General features: G+C 28.1%; 1 protein-coding gene across 1 annotated transcript in view; it reads left to right on the top strand.

The window, feature by feature from the left end:
• The window catches only part of LOC107439216 (valine--tRNA ligase), a 43,958-nt gene extending 28,512 nt beyond the window's left edge, over positions 1–15,446 (top strand). Inside the window, exons 19-25 of the mRNA XM_016051733.3 lie at positions 3,294–3,433; positions 4,971–5,129; positions 6,350–6,556; positions 6,668–6,782; positions 8,927–9,117; positions 11,553–11,693; positions 14,971–15,446. Coding sequence (XP_015907219.1) covers positions 3,294–3,433; positions 4,971–5,129; positions 6,350–6,556; positions 6,668–6,782; positions 8,927–9,117; positions 11,553–11,693; positions 14,971–15,060 — 1,043 coding nt within the window. The 3' untranslated portion in view covers positions 15,061–15,446. The remainder of the gene's footprint in view (positions 1–3,293; positions 3,434–4,970; positions 5,130–6,349; positions 6,557–6,667; positions 6,783–8,926; positions 9,118–11,552; positions 11,694–14,970) is intronic.
• Positions 15,447–20,483: the final 5,037 nt, after the last annotated feature.

The raw sequence follows: 20,483 nt of genomic DNA, 5'->3' as shown, positions 1-20,483 counted from the left end.
TTATTTTATAACCATCGTTGAACTGCTGACCTAATTTTTTGGGTTTGCGATTACTAATGTTCAACTCTGTAACTTTGAAACCAATCTAGAAGACAAGAGAACTTCTGAATCAAGTATTTGGAGATATTTGTCTTTGTGGAGGACTTTTTTTTTGATGGAACTAACTCGCATTTGTGTTCCTTGGAGAGAAAAGCCACGAAAACCTCCTACAGTTAGCCTAAAGGCAAGGGAACTGTCTACCACGGAGGATATTTTACATTAGCATTGTGGTTGGTGCGAGCCGGATGCAGAATTCGTATTGATCAGCCATTGCTGGGTTTCGACCCGATTCATCTCATTGGAAGGCGAACGCTCTATCCCTTGAGCTACCACGGCTTCCGACCAAGTATTGGAATTTTTGCAAAATCCCTTTAACGAGACATTTACATGCACGGGATTCTAACGCCAATTTAATATTTTTAGTTTGGCGAATTTTCGCCCGTTTGAATATTTGGAACAGTGCCAGAATCTGCTAATATCCCGATTCCTATTCACGGGATGGTAATATAAAACATCGTTTTTTGTATTTATCCAATTCAAAAGTAATGCATTGCGATTTGTATTTACGCTATTTAAAAATCGTTCATCGCGATTCCTATTCATCTTGATTTGTATTTACGCGTTTTTAAAACCCAATGTCACAATTCATGTTTTCGTAAGTTTAAAATAAAATTTCGCCATTCATATTCATGCATTTAAGAATCTAAAATTGCTATATATATTCACAGTATACATATTTACCGATTTTCGTGTTCATAAGTGATTTGAAAACTATGCTTGCGATTCATTCCAACAATCTAGAAACTATGCTTCGTGATTCCTATTTACGCCATTTAAAACTCAATTTTGTAATTTTTATTTTTGCTGTTTTCAAATACAATATCGCAATTCATATTCAAGTGATTTTGAAATCCAAAATAGCGATTCATAATCACATGATTTTTTTAAAATCTAATATCACACTTCATATTTACTCAATTTTAAAACCCAATCACAGATTCTTGTATGAAGTAAGTTTTTTTTAAAATTATTTATTATAAAGATGTGATATTCTTCATTAGTAGATAATTTAATTATAAATGCTGGTTCAAAAATTGTTTTTGCATATTTTTTTATAACATTCAAAGTTTTTTAAATGTGTTGTGCATTATTGTTGTGATTATTTTATCGAAAATAAACAAAAAAATATTATATAAAGTATAGTTCAATCGTTTATTCCTTGAAACCTAAATTGTTTCTTCTTATTTTATGATATTTAAAGTCAATTCTATCTGTGTGCACTGGTTGCTATTATTTGATCTAAAATGAATAAATAATTAATGAATGATAATCAGCCTACTTTTTGTCTTCATAGTCTATACATTTTTCCTTATTTTTACGTGATATTCAAAGTCATAAATCTTTTGTGCAGTTTTTATTATTATTTTATAATTAAAAAATTAATTAAAATTAAAATTAACTAAATTAAATTAAAAATTTAATTGATAATCTTCAGTAATTTACCTTTTTATTCTTTAAAATCTAAATTGTTTTTATTTACTATATTATGCCATAAAAAATTACTGTATATCCAGTTATATAAGTTGACTTTTCCAAACTCCCAAAATGTTAAGAAAATCTGAGGGGTGACTTATACGTCGGTAATAAAGTCGTACATTTGCTGATCGTGAAATATGTTATAAGCTATGAAATAGAGTTGAATAATTCTGTATCAGTTTACCACTTTAAAAACTATTTTTAATATGTTATACGCCATTAATTTTATTTTCTCTCATCATATTTTTCTTACATATAAAAGTTTTATTCTTTACAAACAGTACTTTAAATTTACTTAAAAAAATTTTAAAAAAAATTTATTTATAAGATAATTTATTCAAGAGTATTTCAAAAATATCACACAATAAAAACTTTTAAAACATATCATAAAGCTACAAATTTAAAAATTCGGAAACATCATCTGGTTTGTATTCCATGACTTTTTTTTTCTAAATTAACTTTCAACTCTAAAAATAAATCATCGTTTTTAGTGCCCTGGTTGCTAGCAGAGGTTTTGATGGTCTCTCCTAAGGGGTTTCTTCGACACAAAGCCTGTGGAAAAAATTCTGTACCTCCCAAAAGTGGCCATAAATAGAGGAGGTTTTTCCTGGATGTTTCGCTGTATGAAAATTAAAATAAACGAACGGCTTTCTAAAAACAAAAAGTGGGCCCACACGTTATGCCTATGTCTGTGACCAGTGGTGACCATTATTTTTACCCTATTTCGAAAGATTTCAACTTTTGCTTTTTTGTGATCCCTTACCCTATCCATTACTGATGTGGATGGTTCTGACTATTAATTGAGCCACTCAGAAGCCAATGCGGTTAAGTCCATTTTTTGATATTTTCTGATTTTTGGAAATTTTGATGAAATAAATAATAATCTTCTTAGTTACTAAAGGATTTACTCGTTAGTTACTTTTTTCTAGGTTAGACAGCAATTTTTTTAATAGCTTCTGAATATATTATATAATAATTTCAGAAGCCATTGTGAATAAGTCCACCTTTTATCAATATTTTTTTGCATAAACTTTGAAATAAAAATTAAATTATTCTTCTTCTTTCGATATTTGTTGGTAACACTGAAAAACAAGAAATTCATAGTAACCAGGGTTGCCAGACGTAGTACTTTTAATACTACGGTAGTATTTTTTTAACCAAAAAAAGGGGTATGGTATTTTTTGTAGTATTTTTTTAAAATGTGGTATTTTTTATTTTTTTAAAATTTTTTTTTCATTTCCTGAAACAAAGAAAAGTGCCACTTTAGTTTTGAAGTAAAAAACAATTTTTGAAATAATCCAACAGTTTATTTTCTATTAGTCACTGTATCTAGTGATGATTGAGAAAAATCAAAGTTCGTTTATACTAGAAGACATAAATTTCTTATCTTTTTCAACTGCCAAAAGGTATAAGTCCTAAAATTTTTAAGATGCTGCCATTATTTCAATAAATACTTACGTTTTTATTTACACATCCTGTACATATCTTGTTTTTTTGCAGAGTTTACACCTCGTAAAAAGAGTTTATATACTTTTCTAATTAAATTAATAAACCAGGAATTTTAAAAACTAATGTATCAAAAAACATTAATTTTCTCAATTGTTGTGTTTTGGACTTAACTGCATTGGCTTCTGAGCGACTCAATTGAATCTGTTTTTATACATTTATAATTTGTAATATACTTATGTTTTATTCAATTGTTTTTTTTTTCCTTAAAGATCAACGCATCAATATTGATGTTAAAAGTATTAGAATATGTCGACATTTTTGCAACAAAATTTGGCAAGGCTTTAGATTGTTTACAAAAGCAATTGAAGAATGTCCCAAAGAGCACTTAACTCCCCTGTCTTCAGAAGAGGTAAGTATTTTATAGTTAGAATTCAATCTGATTCTGTATAGTACATACAGAACAGTACATAATACAAAGATTTTTTTGCTTACAAAATTTATTTGATCTAATTTTTTGTGGTTTTTCACTAATGTAATTAAATTTTTTCTTACTATAAAAGGAAAGCTGGCTTTATAACTCACAATTAAATAATATTAAATTTAGTGCTTCATGTTTCAGGCATCTGGACACAATATATTTAACATTATTATTTATATTCCTCATTGTAGGAAGTGAATATATATGTTATTGAATAATAAAATGAGACAAATTTTAAGTTGATTAAAAAAGAGAAAATAAATATATTTTTTTAGATTTAAAGTGAATTACATAATGCGTATCATGTACTAAATTTCTATCACCACTGGAAATTCCCTCCATTCTCAAGTGATTCCTCCCTTTCCTTTTAATTATAATAGTCGTTATATTACTGTGCCAACAAAAAGAACACACATCTTACTTCATTACATCTATCGAAAATATATCTAAGAAGAAATATTAACTATCTGTTTGATGAAAAAATTAAATAATGATTAAAAGTCATCACAGAGTTGATTTTGTTTGTGAAGGATGAGATCTCTATTATATTTTATATAACCAGCATTGTATAGCCAACCCATTTTTGTCTTTATCAATGTTCTACTCCGTAGTCTTGTAATTGTGAACCTAACTCGTAAGACAAGAGAACTTCTGGATCAAGCATTAAGACAAAGCGATCTTTGTGCAGGACTTTTTGATTGAATTAACTTGCATTTGCATTACATAGATAGGAAAGCGACGAAAATTTCACCTAGTTAGCCCTACCGCCAGAGTATTTTCATCCATGATCAATATATCACTTGGATATTTTTATGTCAGAACTGTGGTCAGTGCCAGACAGGAACACAATTTGCATTGATCAGCCATCTCTGGGATTCAAACCTGGATCACTTCACTGGGTAGCGAGTGATCTATTCCTTCAGAGGATGCTATACTGTGGACGGAACTTTTCATCCCAAATTCTGTTTCACTTGTATTACTAATTTTTAATTTATAGTAGAGAAAAAGTTAGTTCAGCTAAACCTAGAACAAGCCAAGAAATTTCAATTACAGAGAAAAAAAATCAAAAATATAAAAGTGCAAACAAATTATTGAATGTAAACTTCCCCATTGCTTAAGTCCTAAGTTATTGTCTCATAATTTGTTTTAATTTTGATACTTAAAAATTTCTTTTCAGTATTTGGAACTTTATGGTTTACTCTAGGTTCACCGAGTACTCATTTTTCTATGATTTAAATTATTTATGGAAGTGAAAGAGAATTTGCGATGAAAAGTTTCTCCCATAGTATAGTGTCCTCCTGAGCCACCATGGCTTTAGGCCTGTTTGATTTTAAGTTCACTGATAGTACAACTTTTCCCAAAATTTTTAATTAAACGTTCAACTTAAAAACGAGTCTCATTTAAAATTTATTTTTTATTTAAATTGTTTTTAAACATAAATGATCATATTTCCTATATTTGTTTCTAGGTGCATAGCTTGAAAGAATCTGATATTGATCGTTGGATTCTGAGTCGTTTAGCTGGATTAGTTTATGTTGCCAATTCTAATTTTGAGTCCTATAATTTTCATGTTGTGGCAAGCGCAATAAGGCAGTTTTGGGTTCAAGGATTTTGTGATGTCTATATAGTAAGTAACTGGAAAAAATAATTATTTTAAATTGGATTGTTTTTATTGCTTATTTCAATAGAACTGTAACTGTTTCCTCATTTTTATGTCTTTATAGTTTATTATATAAATAGCAAGTATTTTATTGAGATGAAATTTGCCTAATAAATAAGATTTTCATATTAGGCAATCAACATTGGCATGTTTCTATTGTTTTTTTTTACACATTTTTTGAACTTATGTATATTAATGCAACAAAGGTTTACCAACTGTATCGCTTTAAAAATTTTAGAAATTTCCTTGCTTATTTTTACAATAAACCATTTGGTTTTAGATGTATATCGATATATTAGATGTATGTAAATTATATAGATATGGTGGTGTTAAATGTGTACAGATTATATATAGTGTTAGATGTATGTAGATGTGTTGTTCATCTATATATTTCGATTACAGAAAATGAAAATATTTTCATTTCTAATGTTTTGTAAATTTATTTTGAAAGGTGTTTATAACTTGCAGATTTTTTTGTAAAAAAATATTGTATAGGTTATCATGGAAAATAAAGAGTTTTCAAATTCGTAAATTGCCATTTTTTTTCTTTAAGTATTCTAATTTTTTAGTTTTCCGACCCTGTAGTCATTCTATTTTTTAATCATTTTAGTTAAAATTTTTCCTTAGCTTTTATTTTCATGTAAAATAACTAAACTGGTTGACATTTTTTCCCAATTTTTTTTTTCCTATCTAAAGCAGAAATTTTAGAATTATATTCCTTCTGCTATTTTAAAAAAAGTCAATTCAAAGCAGACCGTGTAAGCTTTTTATGCCAGATTTTGTTTTATGAAGAGATGTTACACATAACACTTTTTTAAAAAAATTGTTAGGGTTATAAGTGAAAAAATAATGATTTACGTAATTTTTTTAAATAAAAAATTCAATAGGCCCCTGTTTAATTATTTTTTATACTAATCATTTGAAATAACTCTCCATTTGTCAAGTTCATAAAAATTTTTTGAGTTATAAATGAAAAAATAGTGATTTATGTAATTTTTTTTAAAAAAATAAATAGACCCATGTTTAATTTTGTAACTAACTGATTGTGAATTTCGTTTTGAGTAAAAAGTGTTTAAATTTACTTAAAAAAACTGATGTAAGTAAAAAAAAAAATTTTTCTGTCCAAAAATGTCCTTTTAAACTAAATATTCATTTAAGTAATAATATGAATGTCTTTTCTATTCTAGGAATATGTGAAGTCAGTTTTACAAGAAAATGATGAGCGTCGCCTCTTCTTATGCCGTGTAATGCTGACTTGCATTGAGACATTTTTGAAGGTTATTTCCCCCATGATGCCCTTCTTATCTGAAGAACTTTATCAAAGATTAGCTGCAATTACTAGCATTAAGCCAAACTTCAGTGTCACAACAGCTTCCTATCCAAATTTGGATGAGGTAGAGTTGAGTTGTTTCAGCTCTTGTAGCATTAAAAAAATCTATTTTTTGTTTTCAAAATAAAGGTTTTTATTTAATTGTATTTTTTCTAATATTTTCTTTCAAATGCAGTTTGCAGGATGGCGAAATACTGTTTTGGAAGCAAATGTCCTGACAGTTATTGATTTGATAGAAGGATGCAGATCCCTGAAATCTCGACACGCAGTTACAAAAATGACTCCTGCTGGTCAGTGATGAATTTTTTTAAAATTAATTTGAATGATAATTCTTACTTTATGTAGAATTGTATAATTATTATTATGATAAAATTTATATTATTTTGTCAAACAAAAGGGTCTATAAATTCCACAGTTCACATTGCCACAGCGCCTGAAAATTGTAACGAAATTCAAAAGCAAAAAGTCATTATGTGACTGTTCCATAACATGCTGGCTCAGGGTAGGGAGCATTTGCCTTCCTATGAGGTGAACCGGGTTCGAATCCCAGCGATGGCTGGTCGATACGAATTCCACATCCGGCTTGCATCGACCACAGTGCTGACATAAAATATCCTCAGCGGCAGACAGATCATGGGTTAGAGTCCCCTTGTCATCCGACTAACCGTGGGAGATATTCATGGTTTCTTCTCCTTGTAACGCATCTGTAGGTTAGTTCCATCCAAAAGTCCTCCACAAAGGCAAATTTCTCCCGATACTTAATCCAAGAATTCCCTTGTCTTCTGGATTGGGTTCAAAATTACAAGGCTGTGGTGCGTAAACCCAAAAATCAGGTCAGCTGCTCAACGAGGGTTATAAAATGAAGTAAAATAACATGCTGGCTGATAGATCCATGGTCAGATATGTTTTTCCAATTCTAAGCATTAATGCTAGCTGAAATAATAAAAATCATTAAATAATTATATAAGTACACTTAATTTTATTTATTTTAAGTTAGTTTAATAATATTTTATAACTGATTTTGTAAATAAATACTTACATATAAAGATAATAATATTATTTTTAAATGTAAGTATTTATTAACAAAATCAGTTATTTAATTTCCTTTATTCACTGTTTGCAAATTATTTGCCTTTTTCCTACATATTGTTTTTTTTTATCATTCATTATTTTTTAATCTGCGTTCATAATTTATTTGTTGATGTCACCCAAGTTTTCTTAGTTATTTACGCATTTCACCTTTTTGTATTGATACTAAAAGTGTCTTTATGAAAATAATGGTAGGTTACACTTTAGCTTAAACTAATTGGATGTTTAATAATGTTAGCTATCTCTTTATATTTTAGAAAAAATTGTATTTCCTTGATTTTAGGGAGGTTGAACATTTTATTAATAAATTGTTATGTAATTGAAATTCTATCTCATTAAAATAAATTCTAAAAACCAAGTAATTGAATTGCATAACTCTTTCTCTGTAAAAATACGCACAGATTTCCATAATGGGTAACTTGGTACCTAATGGTTTACGGTATAGTTTTTTTTTTTTTTACAAAATTGTTCCTAGATATCTATTGTAGCTCTGTTTCTGTAAGTTTCAACTATTTCCAAAACAGAACCAAACATAATTCATCTTGCTTGTGGCTATGAATCATCATTCAAAAATCTGATTACTACCCAAATAGCTAGAACTATTAAATTTTAACTGAAGCTTTGTGTTATATGACTATCCTAGATGCAATTTCTTCTTGGTTTTTTTCAATGAGAATGTATCCTCAATATACAAGCGCAATAATTTTTTTTTTTGCCAGCCAAAATGTCGACCTTTTTCTGACTAACTACTATGCTCGAACATCAACAGGAGTTCTGTGGTTCAAATGTTTACTAAATTTTGTTCTCAAGATTTATTTCTTTATCATCAATAAAATTTTAACCGCTGACATAAATAAAAACAATCAAACCAAACTAGACATAAAACCAAAAATTAGCAAATTATAAAGTAGTGAAAACTACATTTTTAAATGAACTAAAAAGGAGACAATTATAAAATAATGAAAAACACGATATCAGGTGGACTAAAAAGGAGAAAATAATTCTATTTTATAATATTATATAAATAACTTTTTTTTAGATTCTAAAACAAAAATCTCATTCTGCATTATTTTCATTGTTTACTTCAAACATTTTCCAAATGCCTTTCAAAAGTAATGTACTCTACTTGTTTTATTTTAGGTGTGACAGAAATAAAATAATTTTTTTTAGGTCCACTTGAAAAATATTTATTTAAATTTTTTTTAAATTCTTTCTTTTTATTTTACCTTAATTCCCTTTGTTGTTTTCGATACTGAACAAAAGTCTCTTACTTTTAAATCTGAGACTTCATTATTTAATTTTAACTCCTTTATTTGAAATGTTGTTCTAATATTGACTATTTTAGTGGTGATTACAACAAATGAAGAAAATACCCTGAATGCATTGAGTCCTTTTGGCAGTTTCATTACTACTCTCGCCAAACTGGAATCTGTGACGTTTCATCTATCAAAAGAGGAATTCATTAGTCAGCCATCACAGGATACATGGGTGTGCCAAACATGTGATCATGGCATCACGCTTCTAATGGATATTGGGGTTTGTATTAGAATGTTTGAAACATTGAACTCATTTTAAGTTATTTAACAAGAACTGCGTACTAAAGTAAATGCCAAACATTTCTGAAAATTTAAAAATTTAATAACATAAATTTTTTTTTCTGTTCTGCTAAAGAAACCAGTTATTTTATTTTGCCCAAATTTTAAAATTAGTGTCAAAGTTGATCAACAGATGGAGCTAAAAAGTTTGCAACAGTGTTTTTCTGGTGCTTATCAGCCCATTTAAACAAAAATATTAATGACGGAGTCCTATGTTATATTTTTTCTTCTGGCAGCACCACATTGTTTATGCAAATTGTTGCTATTTTGACAATATTTACAGTTTTTTTTAGTTAACATCACCATCAGATGAGGAACTATTGAATTTAATTTCGAAAATCTATGACAAAAAATTTCTTTGTTTCATTAGTAAAACATGATTTGTTTATTGTTTAGATGGTTTCAGAATCATTATTAATACTAGTAGATTGTATTGCTTGAACATTCCCGTAATTGTATCATTCTCACTATTAATACTAAAATGATTAATTAATTACTAACTTTATTAAGTTTGTTGATTCTTAAGTGTGTCTTTTATCATATATTAATGTTTAATTATGTAATTTAATTCAATTTTCTTTTTTCATAAACTTATCAAACATTTTTAAACAAAGCTGAATGTGATTAAACAACAATTACAATTTGTTTATGGTTGCATCGTTTCTTTGTGTACTTTTTGTTATTGGTTTTCAAATGGATTTTTTATTAAGTTAAAAATGTATAATTTGTCAGATCTTTTGAATTTAAATCAGCATTGCTGTTTTACTTTTTAGGAAAAATTAGGTTTTTTAATGTAGGGTTTTTAATTTGCTACAAAGTCACCATTTATTAACTTTATAAAATTTCAAAGTTTTGTAAATATCATTAGATCAAAAGTTATTTAAAATATTGTCTAAAGAATAAATGTATGGTGTTATTAAGTCTAAGATATTTTTCTTGTTTTGTGAGTTTTTTTTTTTGTAACATCAATTTTTCTAGTTGATTTCACATATTTTTGTTTTTCTGTATATATTATTGTGAATTGTACGAAAATTTCCAGGACAAGTACTGTTCAGCTAGTAGAAGGCAGATATAAGTTTATTTTGTAGGGGAAAAAATGAGGTCATTACTCAGTTCAGGAGAGGGTTTAAATTATTCAGATGTTTAGATTTCCCTCGTATAAGTATGTTCATAGGCAAAATGTCAGGGAGACATGAAGGGACAAGCACTCCTTCAATAATTTTCCCTAACTTCAGAATTTTTTCTGGAAAAGTTTTAAAAAAAAAATTTAAATAACTGATAATTTTAGATAGTTTATAAATGTTTTAACCAAATAACATTATGATTATCAGTTTTGTTTAAGTGGTATTTTAAACACTATTTAACCTATTGTTTACAGCACTCAGCAGGGTGGAGGCTGTTATGTTAGTCGATATGTGGTATCAGCCATAAGCAAAAGATTAATAATAAAATTTTTTAAAATTGATTCAATAAGTTGATTCGTTGATTAATAGTAAAATTATTATAATGTTATTAAAATGTTGATTAATAGTTCATAATAAAATTTTGATTTATAATAAAAATTTTTAAATAATTTTTTTAAACAGTTTTCTTGCAATTCAAACTCAAAAATTTCAATGCAGCAAAATTTATGTATTATTTTTAGTTTATAATTGTAGTTAGTAGCTATTTAGTATATTTTAAACACAGTGCAATTTTAAATTGTATTTATTCTTTAGCATTGTCTAATAATTTTTAAAGACAGTTTTTCTTACTGTTTTTAAAAGTTTTTAGCTCCTTTTTAATTTATTTTGTGAACTAACATCCTGTTTTGAACTAATTAATATTCTGACTCAGATCAAATGTGAGGCAATTCATTATAAATTCCATTTTATGTCAAATATTGTATTTTTATTATTAACCAATTTTAAATGCACTGTACAATGTTTTGGCATGTTTCCATATAATGTGCTCTAAACTATTTTATTTGATTATCAAAAAACTTTCAAAGATTTGGCACTGGACTTGAAAGTAATGTATAAAAAATAAAAAAAGTGCCAGATTAATAGGCACAGTGAAATTGTTAGTTTTTTTAGATTCTAAGGGCATCTGATTGAGCTTAATTATAAATATGAACTAGGATGGATACAATTCTTTCAATATATTTATATCATGAAATACATGGTGTACGATCAATTTTAAAAACCAACTATATTTTAAAAGAAACATTATGTGCACCCCAAATATTTCTTTCATGCTATGCAATTGATTAGGTCTTATGTTCCCTTATAGTTTGAATTAAAGTTCATTTTTTTTCTATGTTTTTTTTCTTTCTTTTTCATGATTTTTCAAACTTTTAACATTATTGCATTAAAAAAAACTTTTCTTGATCAACAGGAAAAAGTGGACATTAAAAGTAATACTGTTGACAAATTGAGCAAGATCCGTAAAGAACTTGACAAGCTGAACAAAATGTTGTCTGACAGTGGCTACAAGAAAAAAGCTTCTCCCCACGTGAGAGAAAAAACAATGGCTAAAGTATGATGAAATTTTATTAAATTATATTTGTAATCACAGTGAAACCTCTGTTAAATGGACACTGATTGGACCGAAAAAATTGTCCTATTACGAGAGTTGTCTGGTACGAGAATAATGACTTTTTACATCGCAAATTGTTTTTAGAGATGTTGTAATGATATATAAATATTTAAATAATCTACAATAACTATTTATTTAAACTTTAAAAAATACTTTTTTCAATACAAAAAAAATATATATGAAAAAGTTTGATATTTATACATCATTTTAAATGTCACTAATAAGAAATAAAGTTTTTCTATTTAAACACACATTCAAATTAGTCATATGTCACTTCCTCAGATGGTTTACCCCCAGCCTAATACCTTCCAATCACTTGATAGGAAACATGGTGATACATTCTTGAAGATTCCCATGATGAAAAAAAAGAAGCAGCAATGCAAGCTTCCGGAGCCTATGGAGATCTTCATCACTCACTATTGATCATCTGTCAAATGTTTGAGTAAATGTATGAACACCTCAATGACTAGATTTCTGCTCTCTCTTTTTAACCCAGCTGTGTAAACTACAGTCTCCAAATCGATTAGAAGTCAAAAAGAATTTTCAGTGGGTACGACAAGGAATTGAGAGCATATAAGGTCTCATAGCCAGTATTGTTCGCATGAAAAGATCAAGAGATGCTGCTGTCTGAAATATTTCACAGGAGCAGCAACATTTTCTCTCCTTTCTTTGTAAAGACAAAGGAAAGTGACAAAATTCTTTAGTAGTGAAATAACTTAACAATATTTTTAATTGAGTATGAAGCAAAAATTTATGTGCTTTAAAAATGGTGGAAAATTGCATAGTTTTCCTTAGAGTTTAAAGTGGAAATTATTTTCTTCTTCAAATTCTTAAGCATTGATGAAGGGGTGAAAAATTGCGTTTCAGAGCATAAATGACTGTCCGCTTCAGGTTACGGAAGCGTCCGCCTTATTGAGAAGTTACACAAGGGTTTATTCATAGAAGATTTACAGAGAATTGAAAACATGTCCGTAATGAGAGGCATCCTTTTTGTAGGAGTGTCCATAACATGGGGTTTCACTGTATCTTGAAACTTGATTTTTTGTAAATGGTTTTACTCCTTTGATAGTCAGATACATAGAAAGTCACATTTTGATCTGTATTTTTTTCCACATTGAAAAATTAGCCAAATTTTATCACTTTCTATATTTTGCCATTCAACGTATTGATCATTTTCTATAGTTGTTAGAGGATCAAAGGAGGTATAGTACTTTCTCTTAATAATTAAAAATTTTGAATTTTTTCTCTATGTTACAACTTGTGATACTTCAAAAATTTTCTTAAAGCTGTTTTAATCCATTTCTGGCCAAAGGTGCAGAAATTTTTTTTTTATTAACACTGCGACATATATTTTTCACTAATTTTATTTATTTTATTGTTGTTATTGTGAAGGGTTCTGAAGACATCTATGAAACGTTAGTAATTCAATTGGAGTTAGCACTTTCTGTTGAGAAACTTTACTAGTTCCTTAATTTGAAATGTATAATTATTCCATTTAAGATTAACCATATGTCTTTATGATCTATTAAAGATGCAAGTTCTATAAATAATGAAGGGCAAAGCCTCTAAATAATATAAATGATTTATTCAATGAATTGCTCATTAGTGCATAGATGCACAATTTTATTTTTAAATAAAATGTCATTTTTCGAGCACGAAATTTTTTTTAAATGTAATGTAAATGTAATTTAAATAAATGTAATTTAAATAAATGAAGCTTATTTCAATGAGAATGACAGCACATTTTATACAATTAGTATGCTTGGCTTTAAATAGGTGGGGGGGGGTTGCAACTCAATCAATTTTACTTCACAAAATAGATCAAAGTTTACTAACTTGGGCCATCATAGAACCAATATTTATAAATCTTGATCAAGTAAAGGAAGAAATAGGTATATGGTTATCAATCAGAGTATTTTGCCCAAACAGATTTTGTGTTGAATCGTCAGATATGCGCTAAATATTTTATAACTATTGCTCAATCTATATAGGTTTTTCCAATTCAGCTTACATTTTTTCAGCCTTAATTTATTCTAAGTAGGTATATATAATTTTTCTGAATTATTCAGATCTATCATGACAAAATGTAGACAGCCCAATCTCGGTCCCTTGTTATATGTTCTCATGGGACTTTTGTTAAAACCATTTTGAGTTCTATTAAATAAGGATAAATGGGGTCATATAGGTAGCCTTGCATATATTGATGGACAGAAATCTTATCTTGTGTTACTGTGAATGGCCAAAATGAGTGATTGTTGACTTCCACCGGTGAATGTTGACAATCGCTTTGGTAAATGTCCAAAATATATACTAGGTCTAGTTAAGCGCCACTGCCCGGTATACATTTGCCTTGTATGCCCTACATCAATGTTCTTTTTTTTAGTTTCAGTGCCACTGCCCATTATGCATTTAACCGGTACTCCGAACAGTGATGTTTCTCCTAATCAATCATTCCTCAGCAGATATTAAAATATAGAACAAATATAATAATATCAACGAATGAATAAATATCAAATCGGATATAGCAAATATTTTGGACATTCACCATAGCGACCATATGATTCTTGACGTTCTCTTGATTTCGGCCATTCACGTTAACACGTATAATATATGCATTTGTCAGCTCCTTTGAAAATAACACTTAAAACAACAACAACAAAAACACATCATCTTAGCGCATTATATACTGAGATCTGTTATCACCTTCTCTATCACTCCCTACCTAACAGATGAATGGGGACATTTAGTAGTTACTCGAGTGTCTCTTAAAATATCCTGGTGACTATGTGATTGTTGACATTCACCAGTGAAAATCAGCATTCTCCTGATTTTGGTTATTCACAGTAACATGTGCCCCAAATGTAGGCCAACGCACGACTAGAACATCTTCTCCACTTCGTGGAGCTTTTGTACAAGGACTTTTTAACCACACCTCCTATTGTTTATGAATTTTTTGAGGATTCATGACCTCATGGATAAGGCCTAGCTTGCAGCTAGATCTTAAACAATCGGTCACAACACAACAATAATAAAATAATCAACATCTTATAATGCATGAAAAAATTGGAGTCAATATTTTACAATCATATTTATTAAATAATTTCTCTGCTAAAGCTCATAAGGATGCTAATATGTAATCTTTAATATTGGCTTATAATCTTTAAATTTTTTTTTTTGGATCTCTGATATATTTTCTCTAATATGTTTATCATTTTAGAAAGCTTCATTGGAAAGCGAGCTTCAGAGACTTTCAACTTTTTATGGTAAGAGTGAGACAGAGAAAAAGAAGGATTCTTCATTCTCTTGAAACAATGTTGCACCATTGTTGAAACTTTCATGTAAAATATCATTGTTGTAACTTTGCTCGTGTGTTACAAATTAGTTGTGCAAAATGATGTCTAGTCAGAAAGATGCATCTACGATATCATTCCTTTACAGAGCATCTACAGAACATTATTTTGAAAGCAGCCTGAAACATAACTTTTAATTTTTTTTCATATATTAACAGAATTCGTATAATTCTGTCATGCTATTTTAGTTAAATATACGATGTTCTGTAAGGATCGTCCTAAATGCATATTTTTACAATTCTTGTCAAAAATGAAGAAAAAAAAAGTAAATTCTGAATTTCAGGAGTAGCAACTCTTACCAAGCCAAAGAACAGAAATCTGATCAATTAATGGTAATCAAAAATGTTGGCAATAATGGAAAACACTAAAAAAATGTAATAATATATCCAATGATCTACAATACAAAGTATACGATGGCTGCATTTGATTTCTTGTCAAAAATAAAAATAATAAAATCAAACCTATTGAAAATTCCAAACTGAGGCAAGGGGATAAATAAGGGTATCAAAACCAATTGAATTTTTATTTGAAAAGCCTTATTTATTGGTTTGACTATTAAAAATCAAATTAGCTCTAAATTATCATTGTTATTTATATATGTAGATTTTGTTGTTATGTATGTAGATATGTAGATTTTGTTGTTATATATGTAAATATGTAGATTTTGTTTTGTGTATCTTGGGGGTTAATTAACGCATTTCGATAAAATAAATTTTTAAATATAGATTCGAGCATTTATTAGATATCTAGTTTTAAAATAGTAATAAATGTTTAACTTGAATTAGTAAAAATTATATATTAAAAGTAATTTTAGACATATTTTTATTATATTAAACGTAATGATAAACATATTATAAATCAGGTACCTGCATTTATAATTTTTTTTTCTGATGGTTGTAATATATTTATGAATTTATTCATGATGCCACTTTCATATTTTACAGTGCATAACCATTAATAGTTGTTGTTTACATTTTAACACCCTTGTTAATGCATATATATCGTTGGTAATTAGAAAAAAAAAATTTTGTACACATTTTTAGATGTTCTACCGATATTATTCGTATGTACCGTAAGAGGGTCAGTAAATGTTGATTCCATGTCTCCGAGATACCCTAGTTACTTTTTCTCTTTTTACTTTAATTCTTTCCTTTTTTATTTTGCTTTTATTGGACTTGAGTTTTAATACTCTTTGTTTTTACTACATTACGTTTGGTAGATTTAAGAAGCTTCTGAGCCATTAAATTCTACATTCTATTTATTCCGTTTTGCACTTCGAATCAGAATTAGTTAATCATGTCAGTGTTCTTGATTATTCTATAAACAACTTACAACACATAAAATGATTTATTTTACAGTTCTATTTACAAAAATATAAAATAATAGCTTACATCAGTAAAACTCGAAACACTCGAAGATATAAAATGGAGTTAGTATGAATATATTAATGCTAAAAAATAAATAACTCAAAGCCAATTTGTTTCTTCGCCACGAAAAAGAAGGAACAAGCTCTTAAGAAAATTACCATAGCCACTTAATTTTATAAACTAGATCAAAGTTAAAAATTAAGCAGATGATAATCATCAACGCTATTCTAAATATAGGCAACCAGGAATAGGCAACCTTGAATCTTCATTAAAGTTAAAAAATTAAACATTGATTTCATAAATAATTCGGTTTCATTAAATTTTATCCATATAAACAAGATTTCCCGGTATTCAATCAAGTGAGACGACTGTAGTTGATTTCCCATGTTGTAAATGAATGTCGCATATGAGTTGTTTTTCATTAATTTAAGATATTTTTATGAAGTAAGTGATCAAAGATTTTAGGTGAAGTAATCTTAAAAGTTTTTTTTATTATTAGCATTGTAATTGTTCCGTGAAATGTTTAAATGAAATATGAAATCAATGGTGCTCTTATCAAATTTAGTGAATAATAACTTATTATTTAATATGATTTGAATATTTATTTTTCCTTGTAATTATTATTTCTTGAGAAATTGTTTGTTCTGGCATTTTTTTTTTTCAAATTTTTAGCTAGTAGCTTACCTGCTAAAACTTTTTTCTCATATCTTAAAATATCTCATATAAAAAATTTATATATATTCTTTTAAAAGGACGGTAAATTAAATATAATTTTTCTCGGAGTCTAATTTCAAATTTTATTACTTTTCTCTTTATAAATTAAATAATTTATAAACTTATTGAACTAAAAACTGTAAACAAATTTAACTTTTTGATAAAGTTTAATAAAAAAACGAAAGCATGCTCAAGAATGCATTTTTTAAAAAACAGTGCTTCCACATATAGTATTAGGAGATGTTTGAAATGTAAAAATACATTGATCCATTTAAATATATTTTGTCCTGTAATTCTTTTTGTATAAATGTACAAAATGAGAGACATACAATTAGAAACATGTTAGACTTTGCTCTTTAAGATGTAGGTTTTAAAACAAAAAAAAAAAAAAAGAAATTAATAATTTATTTTATTTAAATTTTCCTCTTCATTATTTATCCTGTGAATCGTTATGCTCAAAAAATGGCCGACAATTTGGAAAATTAGTAGATGGAAAAAAAAAAAAAAAAGGAAAGTGATAAAACGCTGCTTTTTGCTTGGGTAAAGAGAAAATTATTCTCACAAAGTTTAAATTAGTTATAAAGTATGTCATTAGATAGCGCTGTTTAACGTGAAAGATTGTAAAACAATGTTTTTACTATGAACAGAGGTTTATGCAAATATTTCAGTTGGAATGGTCTGACATGCAACAAAAACATCATTTTATAGTTTTCTGGTTAACAGCGCTCTCTGTTGAAGAATTTTGTTACCAATTTTGAAGCTTGAAAGTGAGAGTCAGTATTTGGTTACCTAAGCATAACATATGATTCTTTCCACGTGCGTTTTTGTTTCTTTTTATTCAATCTCGGTCATTTTTTGGATATATGGTATTTACTTGGTAACTTGGATACAAATATATTTTTTAAGAATGAATTTATATTTTTATAACTCATCATCCCTATAAAATGAATTTCTATTTAATTTTGTGCCTGAATTGATGATGCGTAAATATTTTGTACTTTTGAAATGGTACCTATAGTTTTAGGGAATACATTCGTGACTTTTTAGGATTTATTAGTTAGGGTAACTGCATAAGAATAGTTAAGAAATCTTTATCCGAAAAAAATAGTTAGATTTTTTATCACCTTTACATGTTTTTCACAAATCTTATTTTTTTATTTTATTGATGGTGCTTAATTAGTGCTATTTACTTTTGGTCATTGGTTCTTAAAAACTTTATTATGCAATACGCATTAAGTGAAATTTTCAGTGAGTGGCCCAAACTTTACACTGTTCTGATTTATGTGTAAAGACAACGATTTTTGAATTTTTGTCAGCACCCCATATTTTGAGAGTCAAAAATCTAAATATAGTTTGTCTAAAGTAAGAACTCCCCTCCATTTTTCTGGATCCGTGGCTCTGACTATGGTAACGAGGTATAACGTGAGGTGGGGTCACTGTTTAGGACAGGTTTTGGAACGGATCGGCGGGAGAAAGAAATTCTTTTCCCTCGGTTCATTGTGAAGAGATGTGTCCCTAAAGTGAAGAGAAATGCGTTATTCTTGTTTCCATAGCAGCAGAAAGCCCCATATTTTGTGGCGGGGGGAGTTCTTACCATAGACAAACTATATGTGGTACATCCTGCAAAAAAATTTGAACACTAAATCAAAAGTTGTTATAATGTTCCTTTTTTATTTTACTCTCTGTACTTAGCTGCAAATAACTGTTAAAAAAATAAATTAAATTTTTTGCTTTTCAAATCATACAAATTCAATTTTATGAGTATATTATATATTATATTTATCATAAAATTAAAATGATTGATATTTTATTTAAAAATCTTTTAATTGAATTTAAACAATTTAATTTCAGAATTATTTTTAATCATTTATTATTTTTTTTTGCGTAAAATAATTGGTTGTATGTTATAATAATCATATATTAGTTTTATTACATTGATAAATTTGAGAGGATTTATGATTAGTACCCATATTTTAAGTTTTATAAATTGTGTTTTGCTATAAATTAGTCATTATTGAGTACTATAATTTATTATATTGATTTTAGCCATTATTCAATTGCAAATTAAGTGGTAAATGTTTTGTTGTTTGATGTTATATTTTTGAAGATAAAATTCCTAAATTATTATATGTCTAATTTTGATTTCTTTAACAAGTGTTTACATTTGGTAAAAAAATTTAACTGATGAAGTAAAAAATTAATTTTATCTAACAACTTTTTTTTTTCTATATACTTTCAAGACATTGCATTATGCATGTATTATGCTTTCAAGAATCTTAAAATATTAAGAATGCAAAATAGCCATTGTTTCCAGTAATTAAATGTGTTGTGTATAATGTTGTTGAATTCAGATCAAAATTTTTACCTGCTGTTACCATCAAGCTGTGATTTACATCAGTATGTATCCTGATATGTTGTAGATTATTTATCTTGTACATAATATAGTTGTTGTGTAATTATGTATTAATGAAGAAATTCACATTTGAGTAAAAATAAAGAAGATATTAGTAACTCTGTTTTTCTTTCCATACAATAAAAAAATACATTTACATTTTAAGCCAATTTGTGTGTAAAATTTTATAATTAAATATTGACTGTAATTTTAACGGTGGCAGTTATGACATCGATGAGTTATTTTTTTATCCTAGACACAGCTTGAAATGCGCGTTTAAGAATATTTACACAGCTCGAAATGAGTGTTTAAGAAAATAGACACAGTTTCTTAAACACGCATTTCAAGCTATGCCTTGAATAAAAAGCACGCCGACGATGTATTTCTTTTGGTTTCAACTAACTTCAGCTTTAATTGGAGATTTTTTTTGCAGGCAGGGATGCCTTAATCACTTAGTTTATAATCCCTAGTTACCGCGGATATGCATACTTCGCAATTATTATTATCCTGACATAACTCGGGGCTTACTATAAACTAGGAGGCTCCGCCCCCTGCTCGCCAACCCCCGAGAATCGCTACGCAATCCTATGTGGTTCACGCCGTGAACCATGGCTCGCTGCGCTCGCTCGCCAATGAACACAATGTTCTAGCACAAAGACATAATATATTATCATCAAAGACATAGTATTTTATCATCAAAGACACAGTATTGTACTTATGTAGAAGAATTCTACCCATGTTCTTATTGGCTTTTAAAAAAGTATATTAGCTATTTAGATTGTACATGGTGAAAAAATCAAAACATTAGCTAAATAAGAAACATATTAGCAAAATAAATTATCAGATATTGCTTCACTAATATTCTGCATTTTAAAGCGTGAAAATTCAATGCATAAATAAACGCGAA

This window comes from Parasteatoda tepidariorum, chromosome 4 (genome assembly GCF_982258835.1).
Source record: "Parasteatoda tepidariorum strain Cologne lab strain chromosome 4, Ptep-v5.0, whole genome shotgun sequence".
Taxonomy (NCBI): Eukaryota; Metazoa; Arthropoda; class Arachnida; order Araneae; family Theridiidae; genus Parasteatoda; species Parasteatoda tepidariorum.
The sequence above is the reverse complement of the archived record's forward strand: the minus strand, read 5'-3'. Positions and strand labels throughout refer to the sequence as shown.